The following is a 24,675-nucleotide window of genomic DNA, read 5'->3' on the forward strand; positions in this document are numbered from 1 at the left end:
TGGAGAAAAAAATTGAACACAAAATAAAATTTAAACATATATTTGAATAGATAAAGGGAACATATAATTAAAATTGTTCTACAGATAGTAACATTTTAAACAAATAAGGGAAAAAATTAAATAGATAGTAAAAAAATTTGAACAGATAGATATAAATTTGAACAAATTGGGAAAAAATTGACACATAGTCAACAAAAAATCAACAAACAAAAAAAAGTCAATAGATAAGTTAAAAGAGTAAAATTGAAAACAAAATATTTTCCAAAATCAACGAAAGGACTTTTTACCAAACTATTTCATAAATAATGGATCTCTCATTAATAAAAAAAAATTCATTAAACCTAATATCTTATACTCTCCTTACCTTGGACTTTTTAACAATTTTCTCTAATATTTTTCCTATGACCTTTTTGCTGGTAATATTAATGTAAATATTTAGTATTGCTATTATTAATATATTGCTGGAGTTTCCTTGGGTCTGCAAGGAATCATCAAAACTTTTGTTCAATTTATTTTTCCTGATTTTTAAATTTTGACTGTTTTATCAGTTTCTATTTGAACCCAATAGCAGAGAATTTGTGTTATGCAGCGAATTAAACAGGACCAAAAAAGAAAAATGTTTCCGAGCTTTAAACAATGAGCTTTAAGAGAGGTCTAATCAATGGGCTCTACTTACTGATGTTAACTGATTTTAGAACTCATTGTTTAAAGCTCTCTAATGTAAAAATGAATGCTCTGCCTACTTTGCACTACTTGGGGTAACATTAAGCTGTTAACTCAACTTATCTTTTAGCAAAATAAGGTCAATAATATGGTTATTTGAGCAAAACTCCTAAAAACAGTTTTTTAATATTAGATTTAGACATTTAGCGTTAATTTTGATGTGTGTGCTTGGCATATGCTGCAATCCCCACATATTGTCACCCATGAAATTCTATTTATTTGAAAAAAAGAAGAGGGTAAATTAAATTAACACACCCTGAAATTTCTATTTAATACAGATATTTTTTTCATGTTTGAAAAATTACATTCTCCTCCTTGAAGTTTGTAATTTCATTACAAATTGGCTTCCGGATTGCTAATGTTATGCCGTAAAATTTTCTAAATGTCCATTTTGAACTTGTTCCTATCATTTCTTCTCTCTATCATTATGACTACATTCTACAACTTTCCATCATTAAATTCTACATGAACATATTCTTATTGAGTGATGATATACAAACATAAATTTTATATAAAATTTTCAAACACAATGATATAGTTTAATAGTGACCTTTCACTTTAAAACGAAACATCCATAAACATGATTTATATTTACAACAACATCACTATCACAACATTTTTATGATATTTTTGTATAAATTTTTATATATAAATAGAATTTTTTATTTTTATTTTTATTTCCACCATCATTTTTCTTTCTTGTCTATTCACTTACATTTATTACGGTATTACCAAATACCGCCATTCACATTTATTACAGTATTGCTGAATTTTTGTATTTTTATATTTTTTTTATTTGATGAATTTAAAAAAAAATCACAAAATATTATACTTCTTAAGTATATCTAGATTAGGTGTATTTAAAAAAAAAAATTAAAAATTACTTAAAATATTAAAAATATATATAGCAAAAATAAAAAAAATATAAAAAAAATTCAATTTTTTGTATGAGTTAAACCAAAGAAGATGGTTGTTATTTCTCTTGAAATGACATGAACAAAATATCAGTATTATTTTATTATTTTATATATATAAAGGCTAAAGGGTAAATATGTTATTTTAATATGATAGGAGGGTAAGTGTAATTTTTTAAACATGAAGGGAATCTGTATTAAATAAAAACCTCAAGGGAGTGTTAGCGTAATTTACTCAAAAAAAGAAAGAGATAAAAAGGATTACAACAATGGTAGAGGGCCACAAAAACAGTGGCTCAAATGGCTCAAAACTGTCAAAACGACGTCGTTTTGGGAGTTAACGACGTTATTTTGACAGTTTTGAACCATTTGAGCCACTGTTTTTGTGACCCTCAAACATTTTTCAAAGGATTAACTTGGTAAATGAGACGTTTAATCAGATTTGAAGTTTGAGTTTGAGTCTCACCTTTGTTCTCCTATTCTTAGATTGTTTAAAATAAATAATAAATAAACCAACTCTCCAAAAAAAAAAAAAAAACAACTACCTAGGGTTGGTAAGCTCAACTTCTACCATGAATTTGCTCAATCCCATCTATCAAAACCCGCCCCAGCTCATGAACAATTAATCATATGGAATTCATGACCAAAACCTCAAATGCATGCTATAATGGAGTAATTTTTGCATATGGATAGGATATGAACCTAATATATCTTCTTCTTTTTTTTTATGATTGATGTAAATAATAAAATCTATTATATTTATGTTAGTATTTGAAAGGCAACATAAAACGTAATCATTTATTATTATTGAAGAATACTCTTCACCTGATACCCTATAACAGTAAGTAATAATTTTACATTCAATGACATAATAGTTCAATTCCAATTATTTTAGGGATTATATTTTAGAAAGGAAAATCAGTACATTTTGTTAGGCTTTGGATCCAATTTTAACCTGGACCCGGAGGGACGGCCGGGTTTGCCCCACCCAGATTCAGCTATTCAATTTTAACCAGACCCTCAACCCAAAGTCAAGATTTTGTTATCCAAAATCCCCATCAGAGCATTAAATGGGTGCCACATACTGAACACCACATGTGATCAAAATAGCCATCTATCTATCCAATTCCACCACAAAAAATATGAATGAAAGAGCAAAACCAGAGTGCCACATACTACTGTGTGAGTTATAGAGCATTGGCAGCAACTTTTTTGTGGCACAAAAAATGGAATTATCTGCACAGTCTCTTTCCTGTGCCAAGCAGCTTCCAAACCCTCAAAGGCCTAGTTGTTCTCTATCTCCTCACCTCCACTCCAAACCATGTTCTCATCATTCTATATCTGTCCCCTTTCTGGGCCTTAATAAGAACATACCCTCAAAGCTACCATGCAGTAGACTCAAAACAAGGCAACAGAGGAACCTAGTTGTCCCCATAAGTGCTTCTGGGGTTGAAACCACTGCAACAGATGATTCAGAAAGATGGCTTCTTGAACCTGTAGGTCAGTCAATACTGCTCTTCTCTGCTTTCTATAATGGGGTCAGGCTATCTGAATTCTTTTTCGTCATTCTGCTCTTTTTTGCCATTCTGTTCGATCAGGGCTATATACTCAATTAAATTAAATAAATTTTTATTTTTTTTCTATTACTAAAGTGAAGTCCCATAATTGCAAAAGCAAAAGTGAGTATAGACACAAGTTGCAGCTAATTCATGATATAACCAATTCATTCTCTAATCATTATCAGCTGAACCAAAATAAGTGGTCTACATCTATGTGGCACAATGTTAATTGCCTTATAAAGTGGAACTACAGGGTCATACCACATGATGCATATCATATTCTAGATCTAAATTGGTGTTGATTATGATCCATTGTGGTGGTGGTGGAGCCAACAAATTGTGAAATCAAAGTTGGCCATGTACCATGTTTTTTTGGTCATGTCTAAGGTGGTCTTCAATTATGCCCAAATTGGTGTTAGTTGCTTACAACCCAATGTGTTACGATGTGTATTGTAGAATTCCCCCAAAATTAAATTAGGAATTGCTTGTAATTTAACTGGTTCATTTTTGGTCTTCCTATTCACTACTGTATTCTGAACTGATATTGCTTCTTGGAATTCCATTCCTTAAAACTTCTTGGGACCTTTTTTTTTTTTGTTTTTTTTCTTGTTCTTCAGTCTCTGCCATGTTGCTTTCAGTTGAATTTGTGGTTTGAAATTGTAATCTGAAATTATTTCTGTTTATTTTCTGGATGAACTCCCTGGCTTCACTATACCCATCAAAATTAGTTTTTGCACACTGCCAATATGCTAAATATTTGACCTTTAATTTAGTGCAAATTTTGTTTGTAATATGTCCTTATATAATCATAATTGGAATCTCTATCTTTTAATTCACTCTCAAAATCGGATGACATTTATACCACATACTCATGCTGGTCAATTTCTCAATATAAAGATTTCTTCTTTGATTGGAAGACTATAAAATTTATTTGTTTGGACCTTTCGTTTGTCAAATTCCAAAATTTACTGCTTCTTTTGTTCAGGAGCTTTCTAAAGATCATTTGATTAGTGTTTGAACTAATCAAGTTTGCTATATCTCATTTTACTTGTACCTCTTTTTTGCCCTTCAATTTTGTACCTTTTATTCAACACATGACAATACATGATGTATATACAAATTGGTAACTATATAGGTGACGGTGACTCCAGACACCTAGGTTATAAGGTTTCAATGCCCAGTGCATTCGCAATAACTTCAGTAAGTACTTCAATTGTCATCTTTATGGTTATTTAGTTAATACTATGCACAAAATGTTAACCATATATTTTTGTTGATTCTTCAGAACATAGTCACCGTTGGGCGTGCTCCTGAGAAAGCAGATATGGTAATACCTGTTGCAACAGGTACTCAAAAACTTGAATTGTTGATTAGTCATTGCTTATCCCCGTGTAGCTCAATGGTATAAATAAAATGTAAAAAATAAAAAATAAAAATGGGCTTTGAAACATCTATACATGACTTGTATGTGCTTACTAAATCATCCACTCATAGAGCATTTTTCTTGCTAGACTGGACTTTACTTACCATAATTAACTATATTTAGTATAACGATCTTCTATGCATATAAGAATAAGGATGAGTCTAAGAATACAGAAACCAGAATGTATATGGATGGGTATGATATTTTAGATGTGAATCCCACCAACAAATTTTGCAGGGTCTTATCCATTTATTCATATATATTTTGTGTCTGATTCTATGGAAGTTTTTGTGTTGATTGCAGAACTAATGTGTATAATCAATTAACCATTAGTTGAGTAAACTGATGACGAATTAGAGAGAAACTTCGACTAGATTCAAATTAATTCGTGTGACTAAATGGAACGGCTGTGTTTCCCTTGTGTATTCATTTGGTTTTCTTTCCAATCTTAAACAGTGTCAGGTCTGCACGCTCGCATGCAGAAGAAGGATGGGAGTCTTTTTGTGACAGATTTAGACAGCACCAATGGTACATTCATTGGTGAAAAACGGCTTAGACCCGGTGTTGCTGCTACAGCACCATCTGGAAGTTATATTACATTTGGTACTCTTTCTTTATCTTGATCTTATCCATTTACTTTTCTACTTTTGGGTTTAGCGTAAGTTGGAATGCTATACCCACCAGTTGGTAGCAAATTGATGGTGAAAAAAACAAAAGCACACTTATTAGAATCGGAAACCACACTTGTTTCCAATTCATTGCGATTCAATTTTGTTTATGCTTGCAAAATGCATGAAACGATGTCATTTTCGCCTCTCTATCAAGAAATAAAAATGGAGATCAATTAGTTATATTCATAATTCAATGCAAATCAGTAATCATTATTTTAGCAAAACAATTCACCATTTCATCCACAATTTGATAACAATGGTTCCAACACCAAAGGCCTATGCAAGTCTTGAGTTATAACATTGATTTTAAGGGGGGGAAAAACTTCAATGCGATGATGATACCACATCATCAGTATCACCATCCAATAATGTCTCACAATTTACCCTCCTATTCATATGTGGTAAGGTAGTTTTATCTGACAAGTAGGCGTTCATCCTTGCCATGTAGGTTTTATTATTTGTTGATGATACCACATTGTCGGTATCACTGTCACATTGAATGTTTACTCGGTTTTAAAGCCTTACACACACACATACATTTGTATATACATAAATTTCAATTATAATCATCTTAATTTTGTTTAAATGATTTTTCTTTGTTGGAAGGGGATATCCATCTAGCAATGTTTCGTGTTTCAAAGCTAGAGAATGTGGAAGCTTCTGGAAAATCAGAGGGCTCTGAAAGTAAACCAGAGAGTGAAGAAGACCCAAGTGACAATTCAGAGACCACTGGTTAAAGTTTAGGGAAAATTATTGTAAAATCCCATTTGGGAGAGTTTTGAACTGAGTAGTCCTCCGTATTTTTTAATACCCTTGGAAGTGCTGTTTTTTTTGGTAATGATATAAGGAAGATCCCGTTTGTGTGTTTTGGGATTGATTTTGTGACGCTTTTACCCTTCATTGTAGTGTGTAATGTTTTGACAAGGGGAGTGGTAAATCCCATTGATTACGTTGTTCTGATGTCTACCTTTGGGAAGGACGTGCGTGGGTGGTGTCTTTGTCTGTATATTTGAATTCCGGGGTGGGGGTGCTGAAGGTAATAACGTTCGGTGTAGTGTTGATTGCGGTTGACAGGCTGGGAAGTTTCAAAGAAAGGAAGTAGTGTTTTTGGTTTCCTTGCGACTACATTTTCCTAAAATGTGCTTTGTTTTTGTGTTTGGATTTTGTTTGATTTGTGTGGGGGAATGGGTAATGTTGCATTGCGGTGTGGCAATGGTAGATGCGCGGCATTATGTGACAGGGTCACGTGATAGGTCACGGTTAGCATATGTGGTTACGAACGCACATTGTATGATGCATATTTGTTGTATGGTTACATTTTTTCCCACATCACACGGGTGTCATGTAGCATACTTAACACGGACTCAATGTATGGTTTTTTTCCTGAATTTAATCACATGTTTGTTTTATTTCATTGAAGGGATGGGGGACAACACTATGTTATTGTGTTCTTATGATGCTAATAATGTCGATGTCATGGTGGATGGTGTGCGTTCACATTCATGCCGTTCGTTACATTTCAAATTTAAATATTAGGATGTTTCGTCCTTAGTTTCGCCAAACAATTGGTTACCTCGTTTAATATAAATAACATTGTCTCGTTTCGGTACATGAGTCAAAAGCACTTTACCCCAATTTGCAATTGTGTAGATATGAAAACACATTTGAATGCTTTGTTTGTGGTATAATTTAAATGTTGACCATGACTTGGGAAAACAGCCTAGCAAACACTTTTCGGCTTGCGTTCTGATTAACAATTCGCATCGACATGACATGTTTCAATAAGCAAAGCCACCACCCCACAAGACATCCATTCCCATAGGAGGAACTCTTCAAAATTGTTTAACACACTTGGCACACAAATTTTCACACCAATCTCATTTCGAAATACTCCTCCATTACGAGTAATTATTCAATAATTTCGAAATATGAACACGTGATATTTTATAACATTGTGATTGGTGAAAAATGTGGATAGGTGGGCTATTGTATTGAGTGATTAGGAAACATAAATAAACATATTAAATGATAATTAATTAAAGAATATGCACACATGATACTCTAAGAACCTTAAATAATTTCCCTCCCTTACCCTACACGAACTTCAAACATGGTTTACATATATTTTAGAACATTTTCCAAACGTCTCACGGGGCAGGTACAAATGTGGGTGGGTCAACCCAACGCGGAAAACCATAAAAGACTATAGCAAGCTTTTTTTTCTAGATGTGTCAGAGCATAGAATGCAGAACAATCATAAATTACCATTACTAATTAACCACAATGGGCAAAAACGGAAATTAGCAGATAATGAGACTTCCAAGAGTATTAAGGCCTCGTTTGGGAACAGATTAATTTAGTAACTTTTTAGTTATTTTGCTAAAATATGAGTTAAAAAAATTTGTATGTGTGGGATGACTTTTTGACTTTTTAAGAAAAAATGTGCAAAAAGTAAAGAGAAAAGAAAATCTTTGACTTTTTGATATGGGTTGTTGGCTTTTTGGATTTTTTACTAAACCAGTCGCTTTCTAAACGAGGCCTAAATAAAAGTTGGGATGATTAATTCACAAGTCATTCATTTGGGATTTCTAGGTCAATCACCCTAAAATTCAAGGGCAGTTCCATTAATTAGACTTTTTTATCTTTAGATTTTGATTGATAAATTTATCAATAGGATTTAATAGGTAGTAAAAATTTCAAAAATAAGATTTATTGATAATTTATCCTAAAATTCAAGGGGAATTGACGGGTAAATCCCCATTTTTGAACTTATGGTGTGGATGGTCCCAAATGTTTGCTTATGCACCATTTGGTCCTCATGTGCATTGAATGACTATAATGCCATTAAGTTCAAACCCGTGTGGGGGTTTCACTAACGTAACGGATGAATGTGGTTGGGTGTCACGTTGATGGATTTTGCAATATGGGAATCAGACCCACATGCCCCGACCCTTAACGTTTCAAATCTCCCAAATTGGAAACACCACTCAATTTGGTATGTAAATGAATATTGCCCTAAAATTGAGGGGTGAAAATCGATGGTTCAAAATTCAAATTCAGTCAATTGTAACCCACGTTATAGATTTGGTGTGGCTTTACAAAGATTTGGAGATTCAAAGCGTTGCGTCTGGAATCGCTTTGGTGTTTCTGCAGTCTTTGGTTTGTGATAAACAGTAAAGAGTGGTGCGACGTGCCGACCGTGCGACGTTTACGGGAATATTACGGCGGAGGAGTACCTTACTCACACTCGTCAACGATGATTGGTAAACTTAAGTACATGATTTTGTTTACAGAATTTATGTTCCGATTCGTGTTTACAAAACTTGTTCACAGTCATCGACGATGAGTGGATTCTACCATTGTGGTTGTTGATATATGTTACGTATGACATGTTTAAGTGCTAATTATGTTGGGCAAAATCAGAAGGTTGTAGTGCGTAGTTGTTTACGTGGGTAGGTGTGTGGTGTCGCAATCATAAAGACCAACTGTATTTCCTATTAAAACGCTGAGAGTGGTGGGGTGTGTTAATAATGTAATGTGTGTGTATGTGGGCCTTCCAATTTTTTTGATGTGGTTGTAGTTAAAATGTTTTATTGTCTTTGAGATGTGTGTTGGGCATTAGTCTACATAGTTGTGTGGATGTCAATGTTGCGTTGGTTGGAACGGTAAGGGATGGTCGTCACACATTAGATTTGTATTCATGTGAAGGGAAAAATATTGTGGGGTTACGTCGTTATTTGCATGTGGGCATTTTGAAAATAGGATGTGTTACGTTAGGTTGGTGTTGGTATGTCCATTCCGTTATAACTGTATGATATGTAATTTCCGTACATTATAAAGTCAAACTTTAATATAAAATGTTATGTGAAAATATCGTAATGTTGTTATTGTTACTGGTTGGACGGGGTTACTCCAATGTTTTTTTTTTAATAAGTACCTGCTACTGTGAAGAGTCTTTTTGTTGTAAACCCTGTGCGTGTGGTGTTGACGTGTTATAATAGTGTAAGGTAGTTACGAAACTTTTTTGTTTTGAAAGTTATGCTTTTGAAACTGATATTTGATTTGATTTTTTAAATGCAGGTGGTAGGAGGACAAATAGTCCATGGACACGTTCATGTGAGCGCAAACGTCAAGATGCAGCCAGCAAAACAATGGCAAACGAACTTGCGGTACGTAGACAAGGACGGATCTTGTTCAAACAGACAAAAATTGTTAATCGTCCAAGTGCGACACCGAAGCTTAACTGTATGAGGCTCAACTTCCGGTCGAACATTGCAGGCATTGTGAAGTTAGTGTACGTGCTTAATCTGCGAGACGAACACCTTGTGCACCTTAAGAAAACACCGTTCTGGTTGATGTTTGAAGCAATTTTGGTAAATCAACTTGACCAGGCGGACTTCCGCAAAAGGGACGACTTGGTGGTAAATATCATCCGGGCGTACAATGCGCGGGACAGGATGTTTCGCATTGGAGGACGAAGCGTGTGCGTAAGCGATGAAGACATCAAATTAATATTTGGGATACAATGTGGGTTTGGTTGCCTTGATTTGACCTCCCGACCTAAGCCACCGTCAGATTTCGTACAACGTAGGTGTATTAACACTAGTCGAATAACCTCGAAACTGATACGGACCCTACTAGTCGAAGCTGCGGAGGGTAGCACTGCTCGTGATGTGGAAGACACTGTGAAGTTGCTATGTTTATATGCTTGTGGGAAATTATTCTTCTCAAATTCTGGGGAAACAATCAGCTGGGCTCTAATTCGGTATATGGATAATTTGGATACAATGAAAACCTACGATTAGACGGGGGCAATACGTAGCTCGTTGATGAGTTCGGTGAGGGAATTTTATCGAACATTTGAAAAAGTCACCGGATGTGTCGTCGCATTGATTGTTAGTTTGCTTCTTCTTTTTTTTTTCCTCTGGGTGTGCCATTAATTGCAAGTGATTTGTTATATGTTGTACGCAGTGTAGTCATGTAGCTAACATGGATCGTATTGTTTGTTGTGTGTGATGTGGGGTACAGTATTGGCTCTGTGAACATTCAACGATCATATCGCCGAAATCTACAGTCACGTTTCCCAGGTTCATGAAGTGGGATGTTGCCACATTAGTAACAGCGGCACGTGGGGTCAATCTATCAGGGAATGTGGATTTTCAGGTAATAGTAAATTGTAGTTATGATTGTATTATACGGGACATCGTTTCATAATTGTTCATATATTTGTTATGTTGAATGTTGGACGATTGATGAAGAAAGACTATGAGGTTAAGTTTTTTGAGGTGGATGGGGTAAACTACGGTAGGAGTGTTGGAAATGCAATTGAGGAATTCGGTGGTGGTGTGCATGAGGATGATTTTGTTGATATAGGAGTGAATGATAATGTGGAGGGTGTGGACGGAGGAATTTATGGTAGAAATGTAGAAAGGGGTTCGTCTTCAGTCCGTTTTCAGACACCATCCAGGGATGTTCCACGAAACGCAGGCAAGCACGTAATGGATGTTGGGATACACGTTTGCTACGCTACGGAGAAAATTGTGGAGCTTGAAATACAGATCAACGAGAAAGACATTGTGATTTTAGAGTTGCGTGCAGAAGTGGACAGACTGAGGCAGGCGAATGAGGTGCAAACGTTGCATCTTGTTGGAGGTTTTGGAAGCTTGATGCAAGCAAAGGACGATGAGGTGAAGAAACTTAACACTCAAAATGCTGAATTGCAAAGGCCAATCAATGTTTTAGAGGATCAGCTTGCGGAGCGTGAAGTCCATAACGTGACACGGGCTTTTCGTCATGTAGACATGAATGTAGAAGGTGTGAATTATGGTTTGAGTGGAAACGAACATGTTGCAGACCTAACAAAAAATGCCACCCCCAACAGAGTGTTTGCAGTGAATAGGGATGCAGTTCCAGTTTGGGATGTCACACCGGTGAGGGAACAAACAAACAGTGTTAGTGAAATGCAGCATGGTGTAATGCCTGGAACAGAGGTGGTGATTATCAGTCCAAACATGGCAGAAGGTGGTAGGTTGAATGTTGGGAAAAGTTCTTTTATGTGGGATGTCAAACGCAAAGAAAGGAAGGGGTTTACACTAACGGGGGTTGAGTGCGTGGGTGTAAGTGGGCAGATGAGCAAATTGAGCGTGGTGCATCATCCTTCATCCATGAGTAATGTAGTCTGCAATGCCAGTAATACTGGGTGCACGGATGTAATTGAGGTGGATGATGTTGACGTAAAACCAAAGAAGAAGTCAGGATTTGACGTTAACAACAAACACGCGGTGTGGAAAATGATGACAGCTGCGGAGAAGAAGAAGATAACCGACGCGTACAACAGAGATGGTGATAGGTATGTACGGAGTAAGTGTTTAGGTTTATCGTTACTAATGTAATACATTTTTTTGTGCGATGACGTGTGTTGTGAGTTGTATGCAGTGTTGTGATGTGGGACGGGCAGGGTCATGGTGTTGCTGTGTATTTCACGGATGTGAAATCACTCGTGCGTCAATCTGAGATACGGGGGAATGTAAGTTAGGGGATTTATTCAATCTGTTTGATGTTTATTGTTTTTTTTTTCCAACCATGCAATAATCCAACATGTGAAAATGTCACAGATGATCGATGCATATGCTATTCTGCTAAATGCTGAGTAGGAGAGGATAAATGAGGGCGTTGATGCTGCAGACAAATCTTATTTCTTCAGTAGTATATGTCTAGTAAGTTTGTGATTGTGAATGTTATGTTTGTTTATGCGATGTAATAATGTGTAACATGTTCGCATGGTGATGCAGGACATGATGAAGAACAACAACGTACGGTCAAGGAATAGGTATGTGTTGGACAACCTGCGTGCAGCTAAGCTCTTCCGTTACGTACATTTCCCGCTTTGCAAAGACTCACACTGGACGCTGGTCGTGTATGACACTGAGGATGGGAGTTGGAAGCATTTTAACTCGATGAGGCCGAGGAACGAAATTGTGGACGTACACTACATGGAGGCACTTTCCCTGGTAAGATTTGAACATGTTAAATTGTATGGGTGTGTGTGTCCACATGACAACTGTATTGGCTGACTTATGTATGCGGTGGTATAGAAAGACATTGTGTCAGAGGTGCAGAGGCAGACCATTGGAAATCAGTCGATTGATATCCAGGACTATGACCCGCCGCTAGAGTCAGTTATGGACTGTCCACAACAACATCCCGAATCGTAAGCACATTTTAATTTTCTCAATGACAAACCCTGGTACAGTACATGAATTGTCTTCATTTGTACTTATGACATTAATAACATGTGATGTGAAATTATTGGACAGGCTTGACTGTGCTATCATTGTGTGTGCTGTGATGCACCAGTATGTGCGCCATGTGGAAGTTAGAAGATCGCTACATGGGGGCAACTACAGTGTGTTGCGGGCGATCATGGTGAAGTCTTTTGTGAATGACCCGCTGCGTGGATTGAAGAACGATCTGGATTGAGTGAGGGTTACGCACATATGGCGTGTTCACAGTGTGTAGGGGCGCACATACAATTATTTTTAGGTATAATATTAGGAAGCTAGAATGTGGGTTTTCCAGATTGTGTACGCTATGATGCGTAGATGTTTATCTTTTGGGTTATGCACATTATATTATTTAGCACATATTGTGGTTTGTTCATATTGGTAGTTTAGTTTGGTGGATGGTTGGTCGTGAATTAATGGGTGACGGGCGTGCACAACATTCTGTCTGAAGTTAGCTGGAATATTTTTTAGGGAAATATTATGATATGTTTTGCTTGCAATTCTGTGTAATGTATGTGTATTCTGATGAACGATGTGCTTGTCTGCAAAGTATGTTGATTGTTTATTTCTTTGAGATATGCATGAACATTAGTCAGGTGTGCATGAGTGGAAGGGGTTGAAAATATGCATGACAGTGTTTTAGAGTGATGTGGGATGCTATTATTTGAGATAGTGTGTATGTCGTACGACTTTGAGTACACGGGTGGCGTATTGTAATTCGTTATTGGCAACAGTGGTGATGTTAATTTGCGGGAGTGTGGTGTAAATGGGTGTTCTAGTAACTGTTAATTGGAGTTAGGGAGGCATCGGTTTTTATGTGGGATGTACGTTGTACGTAAGTTACATAGTTGTGTGTTTTTCGCATTATGGGATGTCATGTACGATACAGAAAGTTGTGTGTGACTCGAAGGTATACAAGTGTATGAAACTAGAATGTTACTGGTTGATGGGTAATGTGTCAACCAAAGCAGATTGACATTGGTTTACTAGTTAAATAAGCCACACGTTCCAGTCCATTGTGTTGAGTGAACATCAGTTAGGTGTCAATGAGTTTAAGGGACTGACTAGCTGCATGTCGCGTTTAGTGTGATGTGGGATGCTGTTATTTGAATTAATTTATATGTAGTACGATGATGAGTATGCGTTTGGTAAATTATAAGTAGTTAGCGCCGACGGTGGTGATGTTGATGTGCGGTGTGTGGTGTGAACGGGAGTTTCGTTAACTGCTTATTGAAGTTAGGGAGGCCACGTTTTCATAATTTTGTCGTTGTGTGTACGTTTATATGTAAGTAAACTTACACACACAGTACATGTAGGCAGGGTCTGCATTCATGTGTTGAAACACAAAAACTTTCATAAAATTAAAATATGGCTTAAGCAAAGGTACGTAGAATATGTTTGAGAAAAAAATAAAACATAACAAAAACTGTAAGCCAGTTGTACTTATAGGCGAACACAAACATTCATCTAATAAGTTATTAAAATACTAAACTGTATGTGACTATCACATTCTTACTTAATGGTATGCACGAAGTACACAACCACTTAAAACGTACTAAATATAAATTGGGATGTCGGACGTATTGGGATTACGTCTAAATAGGTTCTTTGCAGGTCTTCCTATTGTGGTTTTCCATATGACCACACCTTTCACACCGTATTTGTTGCACATTCTCACCTTTAGACGGTATTCTCTTCTTCTTCGACCTCCCGTGCGGACGTTTGACGTTTGGTGGGTAAATGACGTAGTCAGTGGGGTTGAATGGTGGTTTTTCAACTGTTGGTATTGGGTAGATGGTGGGCGCATACGTCAGACGGTATTCGGACACATGGTACCAAGGTACGACTATGTCGTCAAGGTTTTTTCCGCTTTTTCGCACTGTGACAATAGCATGCGCACATGGGAACTCATTTATTTGCCACTGGAAACACGAACATGTACGGCTGGCAATGTCCACCATAACAGATGGGAATGAATGGACCTCGTACACGTCGTTATTCGCCTGACTCACTTTCCATGACCGACTTTTGTTGTAAGCTTCTTCCAGGCGGGATTCCATTGTGGGACAAATTGCGCCTGTCCATGTGTGGGCCGACACCCTTCGTTTCGCTATTTGTCGCATAATCTGACCTCTAATGTTGTCAACCATTCTGGTGATTGGTAAATTCCGTGCTTCGCGAATCCAAGAGTTGAATGACTCGGCGGCGTTGGAGCTCATTTCGCCGTATCGTCTACCTCTGCAAAGCCGAAAGGGGAAAAATTGTAAAGAATGAAACATGCTCGTTTGTTGTTGGGTATGTTCACGTTTGCGTCGCGTAATGGAAATATCCGTACCTGAAAAATGTGTTTGCCCAGTGTTGTGGATGTGCATCCGCAAGGAATTTCACGGCAATGGCTTTTCCAGATTTTTGAAAGTCGTCGGCATTTTGATTAAATGTTGTTATGGTGGATGCGTATGCACACTTACGAAATTTGCTGACAAGCCCAATCCGATGCATGCTATTCACATAACGTAGTTTGTCCCGCAAATTTCTGTGTAAATGTTAGAGGCAGAATGCGTGGTGAGATGTAGGGAAAAATGTAGGCATTGCTTCCATAAGTCCCACATTTCGGTCAGACACGAACGTGAGTGTCCTGTCATTGGGTACCATGTTGGCAAGATGTTGTAAGAACCAATTCCAATTCGCGTTGTTTTCAGAGTCCACAATGGCATAAGTAAGCGGGAACAAACCTATTATAAATGATGAGAATATGAGTAGCGTGTACAATATATCAAACCATTAAAGAAAATTGTTTTGAAATTTAAATGGGTCACACCTTGATTACCGTCTTTCGCTGTGGCAGCTAGCAAAAACCCTTTGAATCTGCCTTTCAAGAAGATTCCGTCGAGGAAAAGTAATGGACGACAATGACGAAACCCATCAATGCATGCTTTGAACGAAATAAAAAAACGACAGAACCGGTAGTTATGTTCATCGTAATCAATGTCAACATAACTCCCAGGATTGTATTGCATGACGGCTTCACGATACCAACGCAATTGGTCGAATGATACGGAATGGGCGCCGAACAATTCCCCCTTGCCTTCTCAACCCCTAACCACGCAACTCGGTAGTTGACGTCCAACCCATAATCATCTTTCAAATCTAAGACGACATCAGTTGGACGTGTGAGTGGTCTGTCCCGAACACAAGCTGCGATAATGTCAGCAACCATATCAGATCCAACCCTTGGATGATTTGATGTCCGGACGGATACACCGCAACTATGTACACTGTTCAATTTGCGAATGTAGAAAAATTGATTCGCTTTCAACACCTGAGCATGTACAGACCACGTGCATCCCTTATCCTCCAACATGGAGCAGACTGCTGTGACCCGTACGGAATCGTTCTTAACATATCTGAAATTGAACCCGAACTCCACAGCGTACTTGTACAAAACCGTACGAAATTCGTGTGCACCCCCCTCAAAGCATTGACCGACATGGGTTAACCCCCGCGCCCATGATTCAGTCAGTAGTACTTTGTTCTTGTGGGGGGCAGAAATCAGGCAACAAATCAACCTCGTCATCACTTTGTCCTTGGTCATTAACGATTATTCCGGACACCGGGTTAGGTTGCATATTATGTTGTTCGGTGGCTGCACTTACACTATCCAACCTTCCATGCTGATCAACCAACACACAAACGTGTTGCAACCCGAACGATTGGGCAAGACTACCAAGGTTTTTCAAATCAACATCATCTTGTAAAGTAAATCTATTCAAACCTGGAATGTTGTACGACAATCCCACATTATGGGGACCTATCCCGCTGAACTTGGAACACAGAAAATCAACCAATTCGGCAAACGTGCCATGATCTCGGAGATTGTAGGCTGCGTTAATGTTACGATAAGAACACAACAACATCAAACTCCCTTCCATACCGTCGAGCACACACTGACATGGGTGAAAACACATGTTATATATGTAACAAAACCAAAAAAAGTACCAACAAAATCAATACAGTAGTGAACTAAAAAAATCTGAATCCTCTCATCCCGTAGGAACGGTGTGGGGGGGGATAAAAATCAGAGGCAGATACATCACAATGAAACATAAAGTATAACAAATGTGGACAGTGCGAAGGACGTAAAAACGTGGTCATGGGCACACGTCATCTGCAGGGCAATGGCGTGTTAACTATGAAAAAGATATAAACGTATTATGTACCTGCAATGATAACCAATGTTGACGACTGCACACAGCTCTCACCACCAGCAAGAAGACAATGAAACCCTACTTTGCTAACTCACAATAAGCCCTTAGCCCGACCCACGAAATTATCACACCCCAAAACATAGGATCCAACTTGCCAACGTGACAGAGCAACGTATCCCACAAAATATTCAATGAATCCCATAATATACGTACATGCCATAACAAAAAAGGGCAAATCAGTCTCCCCACACCTCACACAATTTGAAATGGGACTTGGTTGTCTACCAAACGTGTAAAATTGGACTTGTCAATCAAAAAGATTAAATTTAGGACCATAAAGAGTAACAGTTTGGTACATAGGACTTTCTGATAATTTTCCCAAAATTTAATACATATTTTTGTAGAACATTCAGTTAATATTTGAATTCTTTGAATTCCAAGTCTATGAGGAAATTATTCACCCAAGAAAACGGTCTATGAGGAATTTATTATTTGATATTTTTTATTTTTTTTTGGTTTGATAAAGCCTCTTGTATCTTCTCAAAATTTTCATAATAAATATTATTTCAATATTAAAAAATAAATAAATAAACTGCTGTTGAGATTTTGCTTTTAACCTCATTAAAAGTTGGGCCAGGCAATTTGCAGAACAAAAATGACTCGTAGCTCAAAATAGGTGGCTTGAATAGTGGCTCGAATACCCAAAACGTCGTTTTGGGTTTTTTTTTTTTTTTTTTGCTTCTTTTTTTAACACAGAGGGAAAAGAAGGAAAGGGAAGGGAAGACGAGAGAGAGAAAAGAGAAGAGGAAGAGAGACGCGATCAGGTCCTTCAATCCAGATCAGGTACTTTATCAACATTAACAACTTCATCATCTGATCAACAACTTCATTTTACTTCTCACTCTACAGATCAGGTCCTTCAATTTCTCTCTCTACAACTTCATCATCATCTTATTTGTCAACCCAGCAATCAGATTTTTTTTTTTTTTTTTTTTTTTTTGTTGATGTTGATCTGGATTGAAGATGAAGGAAAAAAAAAATAAAAAATTTGTGGATGAAGATGTTAATGATGGTGATCTGGATCTGCAGAACCAGATATTTTTGTTGATCTGCAGAACCAAATTTTTTTTTTTTGTTGATGTTGATGAACCCAACAGTCAATCTTCTTCTTGTTCATGTTGTTGATGTAGCAGAACCAAAATAAAAATACTTATTAGACTAGTTGTTGATGTTGCAGAACTAGATCTTGTGTGTTTGTGTGTAAAAAAAAATTTGTGTGTTTGTGTGTAAAAAAAAATGTTGAACCGAGCCAGATTTTTTTTTTTTTTTTTGTTGATGTTGATCTGGATTGAAGATGAAGGGAAAAAAATTCTGCTGATGAACCCAGCCAGACCCAACTCCTCCTCTTTCTTCTTCAGAAAAAAACACGGAAAAAAATTTAAAAAAAAAAAAAAAGACACCAAAACGACGTCATTTTGGTGTCGAGCCAAATTCGAACCTCCGAATTTCGAGCTACGAATCGGAACTGTTTTCGGAATAAGAACTTGATCGCTTTTGTACACTTCTAAAGGTTTTTTCCACTCTTTATTATAATGAGTTGTTGATTTTTTTTTTGTTTTTTTGTTTTTTTTTTCTTCTATAAGCTAAATATTTAGAGAAAATTGCAAATTAGTACATGTTTTCAAAAATAATTTCAGATCAATGGTAAAGTTTACTAATTTTTATAATTAAAATTTTGATTTTTTTATGAATTTGTAAATATTTTGTGATGTTTACTTTGATTTGTAATTTTTTCAAATATTTATTATTGGATGATAATTGTCCAATTTGACTAAATTGACTTATATTTGAAAATAATCAACTGCTTGAAAAACATGAAGATAAAAATGTATTTATGAAGAGTGTTAAAAACTCATAATTTAAATTCCATAACTCCCTCACAGAGATTATTTGACTGACTTGAAGCAACACTATACATCATTTAAATTGTGCTGCTTGCGTTTGTCAAAAGTCAACACAAAAGTAGTATTTCTCACTATTTCAACCAATAAAACACTAATTGGGGCATTAACATATCATGTCATTGCAAGTATAATTGTGGACCTTATATTATGAGTTTTGATATTTTTTATTGATCATATGCCTTACGATACATCTATAATAAAAAATATTTGTGACCCTTAAAAAAATGTATCTATTTTTGTAACAAATGGTTTTAAAAAAACAAAATTTTCCTCAATTTTGGTCTATTTTTTAGATGGGACCCATGCGTCAAAGTTGGCGGGTCTAAGTAGTAACGCGTTCTATGCCGCGTTGTGATTCACGTAGTATATTTGGTTGTTCAAATCATTATCGGGTGAATGAGAAATTGAAACTAAAGTGAGCTTCATGGAAATGGTATATTGGTGAAGTTTCCTTAAAGGTTTAAATTAAAGGTTTGTCCTACATTGATTTGGTGGGGCAAATTTTTGTGGGTTTATAAGGCATGGGTTTGCAACTTGGGGGAGGGCCTCAAGAGGTACCCAAGTTTTGTGGAAATGTGAGGTTATAAGTAAAGTGGACTAGACCCATTAGATCCAAAATAAACACACGCGCTCCGCCCGTCGGTCGGGTAGGCTGGGCTTGGGCTCAGGTGCGTAATGTGTGGTTGCGTTGGGCTTGTCCGACCCAATACTTATCTTTTTGGGCCAAAAACATTTGAATTTATTTTTATTTTTTGGAAAATAAAATCTGTCCAGAAATTCAAATTTTTTTCTCTTTAAACAAATTCATATCTGTTCAAGTTCAAACCCAACAAGTTCCTATCTATGTGAAATAAAATCGAACAAATTCAGTTTTTATTCAAAATTCAAACCCAAATAGTGCCTTACCTATTCAAACAGTACCGAACAGGTATTATACCTGTTCAAATAGGTTTGCTATCTGTTTCATTCAAACCGAACAACCACTATTGCATCTATAAATAGACAAGTCTCTCATTTGGTTTTTCACTCAATTTTCGTTCTCAAATCTGCTATTGCTCTCTGCATTTTGCTGCATTAAATTTTCTGTGAGAAAGAGTGTAAACATAAAGTGTGTTCGTTGTGCGAATAATTTGTAGTGTTGCTATTATTCGTTGTTGATCATTTTATCTTGAGAGATAGACGTCCACAATATGAAAGTACAGTAGAGAGGACGAATCTGTCTTTACGGACACAGTGTTAAACACTGAACTTGATTAAAAATTTATTCGAAAAAATAATAATGTAAGTGCCTTGATTACTTTTCTATTTAATTATTTTTTCTGTTCTAGATTTTGATTTTGTTTTTATAACAAAATAAAAATATGTTTGTTATTTATTTATTTTTATACACTGTTTTGATTTTTGTAATCAAACAGTCTCTCTCATTTCCTTTATTTCTTATGTGTTCTGTTTGTTGTTAAGTACACAAACATAATTTATTCTTAATACAGTGAAGATTGTCCAACAATTTTAACTCTCAATAATATAACATGACATATGTCGATTTTTAATTTGTCACACTCAACCATATAAAACGTTTTTCCCTTATCTTATTATTACGGATAGTGTTATTCTATGTAGACAATCTAAGAGGGGGTGAATTGGGTTACTAAAACATAATTTCACAATATTTTTATACCAATGTAATAATTGAATTTCAACAAGCAAGTAATAATAAAAATTCGAATTACAACAAATAAAAAATATAACAATAATAATTAATATAAAAGAGATCGGGAGGGAAGAGCAAACATAGAGATTTATAGTGGTTCGGTTCACTGGGCCTACGTCCACTCCTTAAAAATCCTTCTCGAGAATTTCTTCACTATCAAATAAATCAATACACCACTAAGGCTTCTCTAAGATTATGGATTTTACAGGTCTTACTCTTATCTATTAAGTCTCACTCAACAATAAATGCCTGACATTTACAGGTTTTCTCTCACAAATTCATCAATAAGGATAAGAGATATTTCAGCCATTTATTTACAACAATTTCTCTCTTTCTATAAAATAGATATAAAAGTGAAGGAGCAAAGAGAATAAATAACAACACTTTGAGAATATCAGATCTGAAAGTGAAAGAACATAATGAAAATGCAATCGAAGAATAAAGTTTGAATACTCATTTTTTTCTCTTCAATTTCGTTATTTTTCATTTTTCTCTAAGCAAAATGCTTCTTTTATGGTCAAAAAATCTATCTATTGGAGGAGGGAAGATGTTTCACTTCTAACTTTTGCATGCTATTCAAATCATGAGGATATAGCTGAACGGTCCATGTTGTGTAATAACCCGACCCTCGTACATGTTTTATGGTATACTTTCAATCCCCTATTCTGCGTATTTATATGTTTATTGTGAAATTTCGTGTGAAATGAAGTTTAATTAAGTGAATCTTATGAATATAGATTCATATCTGTCTAATGGGGGAAAAATCTGTTACAATTACAATGTTTGGATCAGAAATTGAAAGACTTAGAAGCTTAATAATCTGGAATTGATTTTATATTTGAGATTAGTATGATTTTTAGGTTGTAATATGATTTTCTGTGAAATTTCAATTTAGAATGATTAAACTAACTGATTTTCGTCCTTATTCACATTTTAGATATATATAAATCTATGTTCTTTTAAAAAAAATTGACTTGGAAGCATTTTCATAAATATCTCCTAAGAGAGAGTTAGAAGAAGAGAGTTAGAGAGGAAGAGGAGAAGATTAGAGAGTTGAGAGGGTTTGTAGAGATTGAACCAATGTATGTATGAATCATCTTAAATAACCTCTCTTTAACCTCTTCTTAAATGTAGTAAGAATACTTTCATGTAAGCTAGAGGTTGTCTTTGAGATCAAATGTGTGTTAATTGTTTCATTGGAAAGCATTCTTAGCATTTTGTGGTTTGGAGGTACTTTGGATTATAGGGAGGAATTATGACAAATTCCTTGAATTCTCATGTTTGAATTACATGTTTATGCATGTGTATTGTTGTGTGTTTAAGGGAATTGAGTTGTGTTGTAAAAGTTAAAAAGGGTTAACTTACTTGAGCTTGTGATTTATAATTCTTGTGACATTATACACTTATAACCCATGTTACAGTGATGTTGAACCATTGTATTGCATTAATTTCCCTTATTTTATGCTTTGAATTGAATTTGTCAAGTTGAAAGTTGCTTGAATTTCAGACTGCAAAACAGAGCAAATCGCCGCACGTGCGGGGGTCATGGCCGCACATACGGGAGCACTACCGCACGTGCAGGAGTCATGGCCGCATCTGTGGAAAAGAGGGGATTTTGGGTCTTTGGCTACTGGAAAAAAGGCACGTGCGGGACTTCACTGCCGCACATGCGGGAACCACTGCCGCACGTGCGGGGCTCACAGCTACACGTGCGGCCCATGCTGAAAAAGTTCACCTGCTCCGTTTTATGTGCTTGACCCTCTGATATTATTAAAATATGTATTTGATGCCTTTAAATGTTTGTAAAATTCATTTGGAACAAAAAAAATAAAAAATGATTAAAAAGGAAGATGAACTAATTCTTGAACTGTGTGTGTGTGTAAGGCACATACCGGAAGCAACTGCCACTCCACCGTAGCGCTGTGAGTAGTAGTACTATAGTAGTACGCTTTACTTATCGCTAATAATTACTATTAGCACTCTGTTAATCGCAAATTAACTGTGTTAACTATATGAATGATTGGAAGAATCTATGCACCTCTGTATGACTCTGAAACTAGCCTGCTCTGATGATATCTGGGCCTATGGCCAATATGTGAAATCTGTTAGGCCTATGGCCAATCTGTGAAGTCTGTTAGGCCTAGGGCCATTCTGTATATCTCTGGGCTGGAAGCCGCTCTGAATAAAATCTAGCCCTGAGGCCGTTTTGAAAATATTTACCAAATAAGATTAATCATATGCCCTCTGCGCCTATATGTGTTACAATTCAAGTTTAATTGGTGATTTGTTTAAGTACTATTATTCACTGAGCTTGGCTCACTTTGTGTTATATCTGTTTCTGTAGGCAATCAATCCGGAGATCGGTCTTAGTTCGACTTCGGTCACTCTTTTTTGGTCAAGCTATATAAAGCAGCTTATGCATTTTGTGGGATTTCCCTAACAATCCCTAGTTGGTCCTTCATCTTTTTGTCTAATGTAATTAATATGTATAACCTTCTTTTCACCGATGCTTTTGTTACATGCCCAACCATAGGGTTGGGTCTGTATATGTGTGTGTACATAACTGATTCTCATGTGTGTGTTCACTGTAAGTTTATCTACCTGATGCAGTGTTTGTGATCCTGACATGTTAGTATTAGCTCAATGGATGTTATTTTGTATTGTTAACTGCTTCCGTTCAGGCCCCATATGTTATGTAGATTGAATTTAATGTCCGTTTCTGAAGTGATCACGCCCAAACTTTTAGGGGCAGGTTTGGGGTGTGACATGCTGCTTCAGGTTTTTCTCTTTTAAATTGCAAGCTGAAGTTTGAAGTTATAGGGCAAAGGTCGTTTTTGATAAATTATGAAATATTATTTGTATAGTAATCTATACGAGATTTTGAAATAATAAATAGTAATTTACTATTCATTGCACAATATTTTTTATTATTCATTTCAAATGCATCATACAACATATATTTTAACAGATAATATTTTGTAACAAAGAATATAAAATATGTGTACTAAAAATATGATAAATCTAATATATTTTAGATATCATCAAAATCAAACAATGAGATTAATAGATAGATTTAATAATCTATATCGATCACTATGTAATTTACTTAATTATTAGTAATTCAAATGGTACAACCCTATATAGCACCAATTTTTGGGAATTAGGATCCTCTCCTTTCCTCCCTACTTGTAATGGTGGAGATGCATTTTAAGATAATCTAACGGTCCAGATCTAGTTATTTTTTAATTTTTTTTTTTTTTGTATATCTCAAGATTTAGATCGTTGGATCATTTTAGAGTGCATCTTCACCCTTACAAGTAGGGAGATAAGGAGAGAATACAAGTAGAGAATCTGGACTCAATTTTTGGAGGTAAATTACAAATACACTTATTGAGATTTGTTTAAAATATGCACTATCTTTTATAGTTTGAAAAATTACAAATACTCCATCGTAAAAAAAAAATTATTTAACAAAATCAACTAAAAAATGAAATTCCTAACTATTCTTCTATGCAATGATAAAATTACCTAAATTATTAATTGAAATAAATTTTTTACATTATTAAAAACTATTAATTAACTTGATGAATTATTAATAAAATGAATCATTTATTATAAATTTAAAAACTTTAAAAAATAAAATATAATTTTTAAAATCACATAGGACGAATCGTATGTATTTATAATTTATTTATTTATTTTTTGGTTGCCCAAAGGTACAACCACATGAAGCAGGAAGTAGTTGGAGGTAGGGTTGGATATTCTGATCTGTCCAAACTGACCGAATCGATTCGATCTGCCGCATTTTGGACGGATGTGTGATGATGAGTGGACAGTTACAGATTAATTTTTTCCAAACCATCTAGTTTTGAACGGATAGCGGATTTGAGATTCTTTTGACCACAACCGAACCGAACCGAACCGCAATAGTTTTGTCATTTTTTTAAAAAATCAAATTAAATAGTTTTTGAATAAAAAATAATAATAAAATAGTTTTGATAATATATGATTTTCTTATATGTATTTATTATTGTTATTTGATAATTTATTTAATAATCTTTTGGTTATGTTGAGTTTGATTATTATCTTAAAAAAATATATATTGACAAGTTATATTATGTTTAAAATTTATAAAAATTTAAACTGTTAAATCAATTCATATTTATCCGTCAATTCGTTCAATCTACATTTACCAATTTAATAGGCGAATATAAATTGATTT

General features: G+C 35.5%; 2 protein-coding genes across 2 annotated transcripts; one reads left to right on the forward strand and one right to left on the reverse strand.

Annotated features, from left to right (window-relative positions):
* The first annotated feature begins 2,738 nt into the window (after positions 1 to 2,738).
* LOC145814249 (zeaxanthin epoxidase, chloroplastic-like) lies at positions 2,739 to 6,158 on the forward strand. Its single transcript, XM_082910857.1, has 5 exons — positions 2,739 to 3,137; positions 4,332 to 4,396; positions 4,482 to 4,542; positions 5,076 to 5,222; positions 5,897 to 6,158. Exons 1-5 carry the CDS (start codon positions 2,864 to 2,866, stop codon positions 6,025 to 6,027), a joined length of 678 nt encoding a protein of 225 aa, XP_082766983.1. The 5' UTR covers positions 2,739 to 2,863; the 3' UTR covers positions 6,028 to 6,158.
* Positions 6,159 to 14,168: 8,010 nt separating this feature from the next.
* LOC145814111 (uncharacterized) lies at positions 14,169 to 15,934 on the reverse strand. The gene is made up of 5 exons (XM_082910638.1): positions 15,607 to 15,934; positions 15,392 to 15,505; positions 15,200 to 15,305; positions 14,909 to 15,106; positions 14,169 to 14,811 (listed from the first exon to the last, which is right to left on the reverse strand). Exons 1-5 carry the CDS (start codon positions 15,932 to 15,934, stop codon positions 14,169 to 14,171), a joined length of 1,389 nt encoding a protein of 462 aa, XP_082766764.1.
* Positions 15,935 to 24,675: the final 8,741 nt, after the last annotated feature.

The sequence above is a fragment of the Camellia sinensis genome, unplaced genomic scaffold, assembly GCF_055761805.1.
Source record: "Camellia sinensis isolate YWXY unplaced genomic scaffold, ASM5576180v1 Unanchor1, whole genome shotgun sequence".
NCBI classification, from domain to species: domain Eukaryota; kingdom Viridiplantae; phylum Streptophyta; class Magnoliopsida; order Ericales; family Theaceae; genus Camellia; species Camellia sinensis.

Excerpts from the sequence above, each read along its gene's own strand:
- LOC145814111 (XM_082910638.1), bottom strand. The coding sequence starts at position 15,934 with ATGTTGGAGGATAAGGGATGCACGTGGTCTGTACATGCTCAGGTGTTG. Across the intron at positions 15,506-15,606 it reads TCATTCGACCAATTGCGTTG|CATGCATTGATGGGTTTCGT; the intron begins GTATCGTGAAGC and ends TTTCGTTCAAAG. Across the intron at positions 15,107-15,199 it reads CCCAATGACAGGACACTCAC|AAATTTGCGGGACAAACTAC; the intron begins GTTCGTGTCTGA and ends ACATTTACACAG.
- LOC145814249 (XM_082910857.1), top strand. The coding sequence starts at position 2,864 with ATGGAATTATCTGCACAGTCTCTTTCCTGTGCCAAGCAGCTTCCAAAC. Across the intron at positions 4,397-4,481 it reads GTGCATTCGCAATAACTTCA|AACATAGTCACCGTTGGGCG; the intron begins GTAAGTACTTCA and ends TTGATTCTTCAG. Across the intron at positions 4,543-5,075 it reads GGTAATACCTGTTGCAACAG|TGTCAGGTCTGCACGCTCGC; the intron begins GTACTCAAAAAC and ends AATCTTAAACAG.